The sequence below is a fragment of the Acyrthosiphon pisum genome, chromosome A1 (assembly GCF_005508785.2).
Source record: "Acyrthosiphon pisum isolate AL4f chromosome A1, pea_aphid_22Mar2018_4r6ur, whole genome shotgun sequence".
NCBI lineage: Eukaryota > Metazoa > Arthropoda > Insecta > Hemiptera > Aphididae > Acyrthosiphon > Acyrthosiphon pisum.
The window spans coordinates 8,204,511-8,217,800 of record NC_042494.1 but is presented as its reverse complement, the minus strand read 5'-3'; the positions used below and the strand labels follow the sequence as shown (position 1 = coordinate 8,217,800).

At 24.8% G+C, this 13,290-nt stretch overlaps 1 protein-coding gene across 1 annotated transcript in view; it reads right to left on the bottom strand.

Annotated features, from left to right (window-relative positions):
* Nucleotides 1–1,676: 1,676 nt before the first annotated feature.
* Nucleotides 1,677–13,290, bottom strand: part of LOC100573338 — a 74,571-nt gene continuing 62,957 nt past the window's right edge. Inside the window, exons 5-6 of the mRNA XM_008188977.2 lie at nucleotides 12,429–12,633; nucleotides 1,677–1,987 (exon numbers count right to left, since the gene is read on the bottom strand). Coding sequence (XP_008187199.2) covers nucleotides 1,893–1,987; nucleotides 12,429–12,633 — 300 coding nt within the window. The 3' untranslated portion in view covers nucleotides 1,677–1,892. The remainder of the gene's footprint in view (nucleotides 1,988–12,428; nucleotides 12,634–13,290) is intronic.

Sequence of the window (13,290 nt, the reverse complement as noted above, 5' to 3'; positions counted from 1 at the left end):
AATATTATAGGTAAAAAGAATTGATAGATAATAAAACGTAGTCCATTACTCCAATATTAGTTGGGTATTTGAACTTCATCTTGTTGAAACTTTTGGGAGTTTAACAAGCAAGTCAGAAGAATACATTTAATAAAACCGGAATACTATTTTAAACCTTTATTAATGGACATTAATCAATATTTTTTTTATTTCTGTTTGAGGTTATAGATTTAACGTTTAAAAAAAAGTATATTTTTCCATTAATTGTTGGTACTTACCTGTTCCCCGAATCCAATGTTGATCCACTTCTCTAGGTTCAACTTTTTTTTTAAATGAAAATACATTGTTTTAGTTTTTAGATCTTAGGACGAAGTGAAAGGATTTCCTAGTTTGTTAATTGATCATAACTGCAGTTTACTTTTATTCCCACAATAAGCTAAAGAATAATTATTGATATAAATTTGATTTTTATAATTTATAATTATTGATTAATAAGTAAAAAATAATAATTTTGAGTTGATAAACAATTCAGGTAGACATGTAACATTTTCGCAACTATTTATTTTGTCTTGAATCATATATTATCATACTTGACATTAACATGTTATTTTTAAATACACAGAATTATGTTTTTTTTTAAATTTATATACTGAAACATATAATACACAGTAAAATGTAATAATATATTGAAGTAGAAAACTTAAAAATATTTTTATAACTTTTATTACATGAATTATAAATAACGATTTGGTATCATTTTTAAGTACATTTTTAATACTGAAATGGAGTACGGGAGTAATTTTTTTTAAAATAAATTTCGGAAAGTGTGTAAAAACTAAGTACTCAAAAAATATGGAAATAAAAATAAGTATTTATTGAGGCACCAAAATGTTAAATAGAGGCATTAAGTAAAAATTATAAATAAAATAGAACACGGATGGAATTTTTAAATGATTAGGTGATATCAACTGATTTTATAAAGCTGTTATTGGTATTAAGTAGAATCTGTCATAATTTAACAAAAGATAAACACACGAATATCAATTAGACGTATATTAACATAAAAAGTGCCTATACTTAAAAATATCTTTTTTTTTTAACAAATACATTCGATAATATTTATGAATAATAACAATATTTTACACATTTTCATCGATTTAATTAAGTATAGTTATTAAAATTATTTATTTAAATAACTAAAAAAATTATAGTCCACGGTATTTATAATTACAGTTTTTGATATTTTGTAAAAATTATTATGTTATAGCTTTATTTCCATTTTAAAAATCCGAATTTCCAAATTGAAACTGTGCAAACAAGCGACAAAGCAAAATTAGATGCTAATGGATTATTAAATATTAAATAACTTTTCAAAGTCCAACGCGAAGTTTTAAACTTTTTTAAAATTTGTCTTTGGTTTCAACTGATTTTAAATAGCAAAATGTAATATTGCTATTAAAATTGTTACATAATCTATATAATATATTCATAATATTTAATGTATATTAATTTTGTATATAAAATCATAAATATGTACAAAAACTTTTTTTAAATAATATGTTTTGTACGTATCTACAAAATTCGATTAATAATATGCATCGCTTTGTTTTAGTTGTAAATAATCATTTTATTTTTTAACACTTAATCTAATCTAAAAATGTCAAAAGATAAAAAAAATAAGTTAATAAATAATAATAATTAACACACAATCGAATTGGCTCTATTTTTTCAAAAATATATATCACGCTGGTCGTATCATTTTTTAATTCTGTCATGTGGTTAATGTCCTGTTACTACCTCACAGTAGTATTCGATGTGTTTTTTTTTACAACTTAAACTTTTATTTACATGCAAAAGTGTGAGATACAAGATTCTTAAGATATATAATATATATATAGGGTTCCACATTTAGACTATCTGAACACGTTCCATAACAAGACTGAAGCAGCGATCATCGTTGAACAGTTGATAGAAGATGTTACCTGCCATCCAAGACTCGGGGACGTAACTGAAACAAAAAAAATATGTAATTATGCGTTGCATAGTAAAATGTTCTAAAGGATAAATTATTTATTTTTATTGAAAGTAGTGTTGTGACTTTGTATTTAATAATTTTAAATGTTTGATTGTCTTAAAATAAAAAGTCAATAAAAAGTCATATAAAGTCATAAAAATTTAAACTTCGAATTTTTACTTAAAAATTATAAGGAAAGTCTTTTTTTTAGAATTTGTTGTAGTAGGTATATTAATTAGTGTTTTTGTAAGGACCATTTGGTTTTTTACTAAGGAAAATATAGTAGTAAAATATTTTTCTTTCTACATATCAGTTATCGTTGAAAAGTTACCATTAAAACAATAAGTTATAACATTCAGCAATGTTAAATAAAAAAAATTTAAAAAAGGGGGGAAATTAGGTAATCAGTAATCACTCTGCTGACAGGATGTGTTGAGTGAACATCGCGATCGTCAAAACGTGACAGTACCTACTTATATGTTCACAAATTATGTAACATTATATTACATAACTATAAGTAATATTTGATATTCTTAGATTTCTAATTTGTTTATTATACATCTTTAGAAGAAAATTCTGTTTTTGAATAGGAAATTAAAATTGAATGTTATCATTTAATACAAGGCAAAAACCTAAAAAAATTATAAACGATGAATATAAGTTTAAAAAAAGAATAATTTTAGAAACGTACAAACTTTTTAAAATAATTAGTGTTATAAGTATTGAAGGCATTTTAGGAATTACCTAGTTTAAACACTTATTATATATTCCTGATTTCTTAAAAATATTAGATTAAAAATTATAAATAAACATATTTTATATTCCTTACAACCCTTCCTTTTACACGCTGGGCGGTGGTGTATTATTATAAATGTGGAAGCAAATATAAATCATGGGTCTTGACATTTAAAAAAAACGATTCTGAACAAAGCTCAGATAAAATCACGCTTGCTTGGATGTCTTTATAATATTTTTCGTAGGTTATTTGTAGGTACATTGTCCCTACCTAGTTTTATCTTACATAAAGAAAAACTACAACGAAAATAAATTAAATTACTTTTTTAAAGTACAAACTAGATTCGATTTCAAATTGATATATATTAAATACTACATTAAACTCTATGTGAAGCTTTTCCATCGTCTGACAAAATGTCTACACAGAAAAAAAATTAAATAAAAAAACTTATTAAAAGCAACACCGAAACACATTTCAAGCGGCTCTTTGAAAAAATAACCATAAACTGCAAATGTTGTTAATTTTCTATGGCAATAATACTGCGATATGTTTTAATTTGTTTTAAGTAGAATAAGAGTCATTGTGTTATTATACAAACATAATGCATTAAAAATATAATAATTTGAAGATAAAAAGATCTGAGTGATTATAGCTGCAGAGTTCCAATTATTTTTGTTTTTCAAATGTTATAATTTATCATTGCTATCAAGTAATGTATAGTTATTACCTATTCTCCACTATATATTGCATCGATATGGTCTAAGTGAAACGATTGCTGCTTAATTTCCTATTTTCAAGACAATATCTTTATTGTAATTAATTTATGCTATAAAAACTTATAATATGTTTAATTATCTTGAAGTTGAACTATAATATTTTAACATTAAGCTAAATTGTGACCTAAACCGTAAATTTATCGTTTTTATTTGAGGACTTATATACATAATATATTTAGACCAAACAATAAAAATATAATACATTAAATAAGTATTATGTTTACATAAAATGAGGAGATTAAATACATTTTGATTTTATTTATCAATGTTCAAATAATGCAAATTGTACAATATTAATATTAATTAAATTACTATTTTACTCAAAGTTTTTAAATCTTTCATTAATTCTATGACACATAAGGTCATACCTATGTCTTAGGCATCAAATAACTGTAATGTATTATAAAGTTTGACCTCGTATACTTTAGCAATGACAATAGCCGGATGAACATAGTCACAGTCAGAAGTTCATTGTCTTTTATACATAATATTACCTATAGTCATATTAAAAATGGAATTTAATTATTCAAAACATTAATTTATTTTTATTATATTATATAATTAGAATTTTGTAAATCTTCAAACACTATATAATATATATACATTTGAATTTAAATGTTACCATTTTAAATCTAATAAATAAACATTTATTAATTGATTGTTAATGATTTAAAAATAATTGATATTATTAATGTTATAGTGTTAAGACAATCATTATTTTAAATGAATATATTCGAAATTATTTCAAAATTCAAATAGGTTAGGTAATTGTTTGTATAATTTGTTATATTATATTATAAGAAGGTAATACATAATATAATATTCAAAAAAGTTTTAAGTGAAATTCATTTACAAGAATAAATCACAATCATATTTTGCATTAAAAACTTTTTAAGCTTTTCAAAAAATGTCTACTTGCGATTTTTTTAATATGATTAGAATATAAATCAAATTATGATGTCCAACAAACATGAACAATTTTAATTCTAAAAATTGTTTAATTTATAGCATATACATTATATAAATTATATTTCTTCACAGAAAGCTTATAAATGAATACTTTTTTAAAAACATCTTATGCCACAAAAGTTATAACTTATAAGGTTAAAACATAAATCTTAAAACTGAGTTTTAAGCATATATTTTCATTGTTTTCGTAATTATGATGACATTATAGAAAATATATGTAAAATATGTATCTTTTATATTTTATATTTTATATATTGTATTAAAATTATTTGTACAGGAATGTATAAATGTTTGGAATATTATTATAATACATACAAATAATTCAATACCTACGTAATTTATAGTTTAAAAAAAAAATCAAAATAGTACAATATCATTTTAAATAAATTAAATTAAATACTCTGTATTAAGCTGTATGTAAGTATTTGTATTTTGTATATTTTATCAAAAAAAAATTGAAATGTACATTCTATATAACATATATGTTACACATAATCTAATTGAGTATTTTGGTTATATTTTGGTTACATACGTCTTAAAATATGATATGTAGCTAGAGCTTTGATATTTTCTTGGTACCTTCGTACCACCATGTAAGGGTGGACTAAGATGAGATTTGACAAAATCATTTTGAGATTTACGATGGAAATTGAAAATGTTTTTTGTTTATAAATGGTTGCCATTAGTTACAATATAACACAATACAGGCAGAATGAATACAATCTTGGGTATCATAGGTAGGTACTCATAATATTCATATTATACAACAATCAATTAAAACTACAATTTTCAGGTACCTATCCTCTAGACTCAATGTATTATACAGTCGGTACTCGGTATGTACATAGATAAAGATATTAGACATTGTGATCTGTTTAAATACTCATAAAATTAACAATGATACATAAAAAAATACTTCAGTAAATAAAAATAGTATATATGTGGTTATTTCAATAATCAATTTTTATATTAGATTAAAGGAAATATTATGTATCTAATATTACTAATACAGTTTAAGATGTAACACGATTGTAAGTTAATATTAATATCTGGGCATGGGGCAAAAATTTGAATTTAGGAATACATTACAGTTGTCTTCCATTACATGCATTCCTGTCTAGTTGTCTCTGCAGTTGTAAATGTCAAATGTTTATTGCTATGTACGTAATTTAATGACCGTTTCTAAAGATATTTTGTTATGTATGTATTCTGGTTTTAAAGTTTTCAGCTGAAACATTGTTACACATAAACAATTGGAATTCGCTGGACGTCGCACAAATCAATAAGCATGTTATTATTATACTAAGATTGGAGTCGACAACAGATAACTACGAAGACATTCGTGATATGCGATTTCGGCACACGTGACACATTCCACATTCTTACCCAACTCAAAAATCTTTTTACCACAATATACTATTTTATCCACTTATTGTGGAGTGGGGAATATAATATAGTCAGATACCTATATCAAGATACATGGTTGTCAATTCATCCCTTTTGGCTCATTATTGCTCACTGTTAATGCTTATAAGACTAATTTATAATGTCCACGACCTTTTCACACCATTCTGCGCCCTGCGGTATGCACTATGTTGATATTGAATGTAATTTATAAGTCAATTTACCTAATAATAATCTAATAATGCACGGTATAATGTTAAAACAATATTATTATATTATGTATGCGGTGTTTTTGGAAACATTTGTCTAGTCTACTGCATTTATAATAGATACCTAAATTAATTATAAAATATCCTTTGAAATAGTTGTTAACGACTAATACTCCGCTGTCTCCACTCAGAATCGTTTTTCGTATAGGTACCATAATACATTTATAATTTAATTTAAATGTACATTTCCATCACAATGACCTTTTCATTGACACTGGAAATCTACTGTACAGCAGAGAAACTTTCCTGGTTTTTTTTGTGTTGAAAATGCAAAATCATACAAATGACAAACTTGGGTAAAATACTTTTGAAAAGTATTTGGAATAAATATTCAAATACTTATGAAAACTAGTAGGTATTTTGGAATTTGTATTCGTATACTTCATACAAATAGTATTCCGAAATACTTTTTAGTTTTGTTTTAAATTTTAAACTAAAGATACTTTTTTTCGAGAAAATGTTAAATTGGCTCAAACATAAATAATTTAATAATTCTAAATATAATATTATTTAAGTTGTTGAGACTTGATTTAAAATTTTAAAATGTGTATATAATATTGTAAAAATTTACAGAAAAACATTGAAAACAATTATTATTGTAAATAAAAAGTATTTTTTTACAGGAATAAAATTTAAAAAAAATTCTAAATAGTTATTCATAATACTTTTGTGAAATATATTTTAAAAGTATTGTGAATACTACCCATGTCTGACAAATGATAATAATTTGACCACTAAGTTCAGTATTAAAAGATTAAAATTATTAAATATTCTGCATACAATAACTTTAAATATTCAAAGAATAACAATAAACTATATTAACAATGTAGACGAATCAAAATAACCATGACAAACAGTAGCATAATATCCTCCAAATGAAAAACGTCTGTAGGTATTATTGCTTAAAACAGAAATGAAAAACAAAATTGTTAGAATAATTTATTCAGTATTGTCTTTATACCGTGCTATGTCCAACTTAATAATACACCTTTGTATGTAATATGTATAATATAAAGTACTAAACTCGCTAATGCACGACTTTTAGCAGAACAATATTTATTGTTTTGTTACATTAACATCTGTTACTCACTCTCATCCAATACAATTTGTTTACATTCACATTTTCAGAACATTGCTAGACCTACATTGATTTATAAACAACAATAGTATTTTCAAGTTTTTGTACACATTTTTGAAGTTTGGTATGTTTATAAAAACAAATACGGTAAGGATCAATGTTGCATTTTATGATAATTTATAAATTTAAAGTGTCGTTTTAATTAAGATAATTAACTCGATATCAGTAATGAGTTATGAATTATGGTAAATATACCATATATAATTTAAAAGGTAAAAAAATTCTTAACTATTTAATATTATAATTAATTAATTATTTTTTTACCTTAATTCGTAACTCATTACTGGAATCAAGTTCATTATCTTTATTAACTTTTATAGTAATATATATTAAAATATTAAACCAAGTTTTATAAAACCATATTTTATAGTTAATACAAAATATATAGCGTAAAGTTAGATTATTTAAAAAAATATAATTTTGTAAAATTGGTTAGTATTCAACGGGTAATTTTAATATTTAATAATATTGTGTACACAAAGTCGTTGGAAATTAATTCACCTAGTTACCAAGGCGTATTTATACAAAAAAAAAAATGTATTCAATTCAAATGTTTAATAAATATGTATGAAATAACTGGCTTTAAATTATTAAAAAATCTTGAAAAATAAATAATAATGTTTAAGCTGCAGAAATATATGACGCGTAATTTAGAATGCTTTTAGTAAAAACAAATAATAATGTACTTTACATACATGGTAAAATCAAGACTTAAGCCCGTCAATATAGTTTCCCTTAAAATATACTACCTGGGTACCTATTTCATTAGATATAATGATGGTCCATAAATTTGATGTAATGAATACTTCTCACTCAGAAAATCAGAGTTTGATACCCGAGAATATAGTCCAATTAAGTAGTGGTTCATTGTGAGTGTCCATTACCAATACTTAATATGAGGTTTGAAATATTATGCAAACAAAACAACACATTCTTAGAAATAAATTAGTACAAACTTTCTAAAGGAACGTTTGATAAAATTAAATTTTATAAAAAAATATTTTTTGAACACAAGTGTAGATGAAAACTTAAGTGTAAGAAAATATAAAATCTTCTATTGGTAACACAAGATGAAAGATTCTTTCTGCCCATAATTTTACTAGAGGGTTTAATCAAGGACAGTGTGCAACTGAAACTATAAAGTTATATAGCGGCAGTAGAGCACTATGGTTTTCGGTTGGGAAATGTTAGCATATTCGGTGTAAGGAATATCATGTCAGTCAGTATTAAAAATGCAGATAATTATTGCTCTTAAAGATTTGATTCATATTAAACTCATTAAAATATACGACAGTTAAACCAGGTAGAGTACGTTTATAAAAAAACACCACCGTTCACCACTACCACAATATGGCACTTCATATTTTCTATCGATGGGGTCAAAGAAGTACATTAAAATATAGGACGTAGGTACAAGTGACAATGTAAAATGATATCATTAGTGTACAAGAAGTTTACACGTCCCGTCTAAAATTCCGGGGAAGAATATTGTCTCGACGTTTCTAAGGTTTCGTCAAAATACGCCAAACATAGTGGAATAGCTTCGTGGAAATAACGAGTAAACGAACGACTAAAACGACTCTAAAGAATGAACAAAATCTGAAGAAACTTTAGGTGCCTCCGATGTATTATGATTTAGATGCGCAAACGTGGAAGACACTTGCGAGTGGGAGGGAGCGGTTGAAAAACAATTCCATAAATGGGATTTTATCAGTGGCATGAGCACCTTTTTGCTCTAGCCAATATGAACTGGAACAATCAATAGAACACAAATTGACCTGGAATTATTGTACACAGGAGTGTTAGTACTGAACGCGGTGGTTGGATATTGCTGATATTGGGCAACAACATAAAGTTCATAACTGGCCCAAACACCGTGACGTTCATATGATATTTAATTTTATATTATTACGTTATGACTTATGGCCGATAACGACAACCTGCCCAGAGAAAAAATATATAGCTACACAGATTTTAATATCTGTATAATAATTATCGAACAAAATTCAATTTCAGTTTTTATCTCAATTATATTTTTAAAAACGCTTTCGGCATCATTATAATATTATAATATATTGAAACATTGATTTACGAACACACTTCAATATTATTTCAACACTCTCGTGAAAATTGCATTTCCATATTTTACGATAGAGAAGTAATTTATAATATGCAACATGGGAGGATTGTGGTAAGTACCCATTGGCCATAATACCTACACCAACCAAATATAATGCACCTACGTGCAGATACTATAGATTGTTCACAAATTGCACATAATTTAGCACGAGTAGAAAGTTCGATGTCGAAAAATAAAAATATTATCAATTTGTCATGCCACTGATTGGATGGATCTAGCATAAATATTAAATACATTTACAATCAATATAATAAAAAAAAACACTAAGACTATTTTAGAACATTTTCTTTTCTTTATTACTTAAATATTCATGACGATGTTTTTATTGTAAAGTTTTTTATCAAGTAAAATAGGGTAACCAGTATCAATAATAGAAATTTGTCATTTCAAAGATCATATTTTTTCGATCTAAAAAATACGTACATTATAGTTAAAAAATATTCAATTTAATATAATGTAGGTGAAATAGTGACATTTTAAATTAAAATATTTGTAATCTATCACTGTGTTTACATCTCAACTTAGTATAATATTACTATTTTACTTTAATTAAGGTCCATTTTATATTTTTATTCATTGTTTCATAATCTTCCGAAAAATATAAACTATGGCCTTTTTTTCGTACACTAAATGGATATGTTTGGATTAACTTATTGGCATTTTAGTTAAATTAGAAAACATTGAAAATTGAATAATATTGTATTATAAAGTATTTCATGTATAAAAATTAACTCAAGAGTAGTGAAATTCGTTCTAAAAATTTCAAAATATGTCAAATCATGCAAAATAAGCTTTGTAAACGTGTTTATTATGTGCTTTGCCCGAAAATTAAAAATTAGTATACATCAAACATTAATTAAACATAAACAAATATATATATATATATTATATATACAAAATTGATAAGCTAACATGTAAAGAGAAATGTCTTTAATTTATTTTGAATTCAGAACGAAATTCATCCGTACTCAAAATCATTAGATGTGAATGGTTATTTAACATTTGACTATTTGAGTGAATGTATTGTTATTTATAGTTGAAAAAAATGAATCTTATTATTTAGCATCTAAATAATAAACCACTATTTGACAATTAGCTATATTACTTTCATTTATAATATATAGGTGAAAGTAGATATCCCAAATGTATGAAAATCAAATATGTTTAATGGTATTTGTTTTAACTTCATATTTCACCAATTTTATTAATCAAAGTCATCAAAGCTATAATAGAGTTATAGTAATTCGATAAATTGCATGCAAACCCACTTTTATAATAAATTAATATATTAAATATGATGACATTTTTAATTGAATTTTATGCATGTTCCCAGGAGAGGACTATATTATTAATTTAATAATACATATTTTATTTTATTCATCGTACAATATTTTAATATTTCTAGTTCAAAATCTTTTCCGGTAGAAAAGTAAATCTAATTGGATTTTTTTTTTTTGTGGGATGGGGTCAAAAGTGAAAATTCCCAATATTTTTAAAAGTATCAAGAAAAAAAATAAGGAATAACTAAGATTTTTACGCAATACTAGTTTTCAAAAAAACCTAATTGATTTTGTTTTATGGTCTAATTTAAAAAAAAGTAGGTTTATGAAATGTTCACAAAATATTATTTTGAGTCTTTTATTTATAGACTTTTTGATTCAAAATTTTTTAGTTTTTTTTTTGAACAAATGACATTAAAATATTTTCATTGTATCAAAATTATTGAAATTTAATACAAGGTTCCTCATAAATTGTTTTAAAAGCAATTGGAAAATATGATAGATCCATAGGCACAATTTTTTTTTAAGTATTTAAAGTTAAATTAGTTTTCAAAAAATTTCAAATACAAAGTTCATCAAAATCACAAAAATGTGCAAATTCTTTTGCTATTCAAAATGTATAAAATGTTCAAAAAGGATTAAAAATGTAAAACTAGGATTCTCATAAATAGTTTATACTGTAACCAAATAATCTAAAAAATATATGAATACAGTATTTTTTATAGATATTTTAAGTTAAAATTTGGATAAAGTTAGTTATTTACACGAAGAATAACGATTGTAGTTTAAATGTTTAAAAATACTATTTGTGGTACTTGAAACCTTTAAAGTATATTATTATATTTTGTACACACAATGGCATTTTAAAATGTAATTTTTTGGTTAAAGCTCAATTTAATCTACTGTAATATTAATGCCTAATGGCTAATAGTAGAATAAATATATTAGCTATGACATAAAATAATATACTTAATTAGCAGTATAGGCTGACAAAAAGTCTTTTATTTTTGAGCTTTCTGTAATAAATACTTACGAAGGATCCTGGACTACATTTTAAAATCTTGGATGTTAAAATAAAAGTTGTAAAACATGTGAATTACAAAATAATTTGAAAATATTCGTGATTTTTATGAATTTTCAATTTTGTAAAAAGTTAAATTCACTATAAATGATTATAAAATAAATCTTGTTATGTATTTTTTATAGAGTTTAACAGCTGTAAGAATAATATACGTATATTAAGGAATCTTAACCTTTTTTAGTCACAAATGATAAATATGTTGTCATGCATGAATTGAAGATAAACTTTAAGTTTTTAATTTAAAAAATAAATATTTGGTACCTAAAAATTTTTTTCAGTTATTAATTTTTGAATTACAACAAAATATAAATAATTTCGATTACGTTGAAATTTCTTGTTTTTTTATTTGATTTTTTTTTTATGAGATCATTACTAAAATAAAATATTAGCATTTTCTTAACCACGAAACGTACCAGTTAGATTAAATTTGAAACTAAAAGCCAAGCTCAATTTTGAATATCGATCCATTTTTTCTACTATATAAAACGTGTACACTGATAAAAACCAACACGTTTTATTAAAATCAATACAACCATTGCTCCTCTCAAAATCTAAGAACTAACATTTTATATTATATTTTCTAAGTTTTTAATAAGTTATACAACAATACCACTTAAATACAACTTAAAATAACATACTGACCTTTTTCAGGCACTGGCTCTGTTGATTTTATCGGTAACAAAAGTTCCGAAGTTTGATTGTACAAAATATTTATTATAGCAGTGCACTGTAGTAAAAGCTTACGGCCGTCTTTAAAATGGCTCTGATCTAATTTCAGAGCTACTGTTAACCTGCTCGATTGCAAGAAATATGAAATTGAGTCCTTTATTGTTTCTTGACTATCAATCTGAAATAATTTAAAAACGTTTCGTTTGTAACAATAGTCAATAATAGTAAACTAAAAAAAAGGCGGGCAAGTGGGTGTCGCTCTGCTGTATAGTAGGTTACAAGTGGATCCATAGGCGTGCGCACTGGGTATGCAGGGTGTGCGCTTGCATACCCTGCGGGTAGACACTTCTTGTCTTGTGGGGCACATATAAATAGTGTCAGACTCTCAGTTTATAATTTAGACTTGTGGTAAATGATTTAGCGATATGGATATGGTCATAATATGAACTTGTTCTCAAATTTACTGTGAGTGGTTCTCAATGATTTAAGGAAATATAGGTTTTATTTTTAGTGTACCTAAGTATTTAGTATTTACTATTTAGGCACTCTTCCTCCCCTCCCCCTCGAAAACTACTAAGCGTTAGTAAGCAAATTACTTATCAGTTATCTGTTATCCTACCGACCTATCGTGAGTCAGTGCAGTTGTTTGTTCTGCGTAGTGCGCGGAGTAAAGGAAAATAAATCCAGTGTAATATTATTAAATATTTATACACTATGGCCATTGTTAAGGTCAATGCTTTCAATATTTTACAGTAAAAAAAAAAAAAAATGAGAAAAACTTTTTATTTTCTAATAAAAAGTAATAACCATATATTTATAATGTAACACCATATAC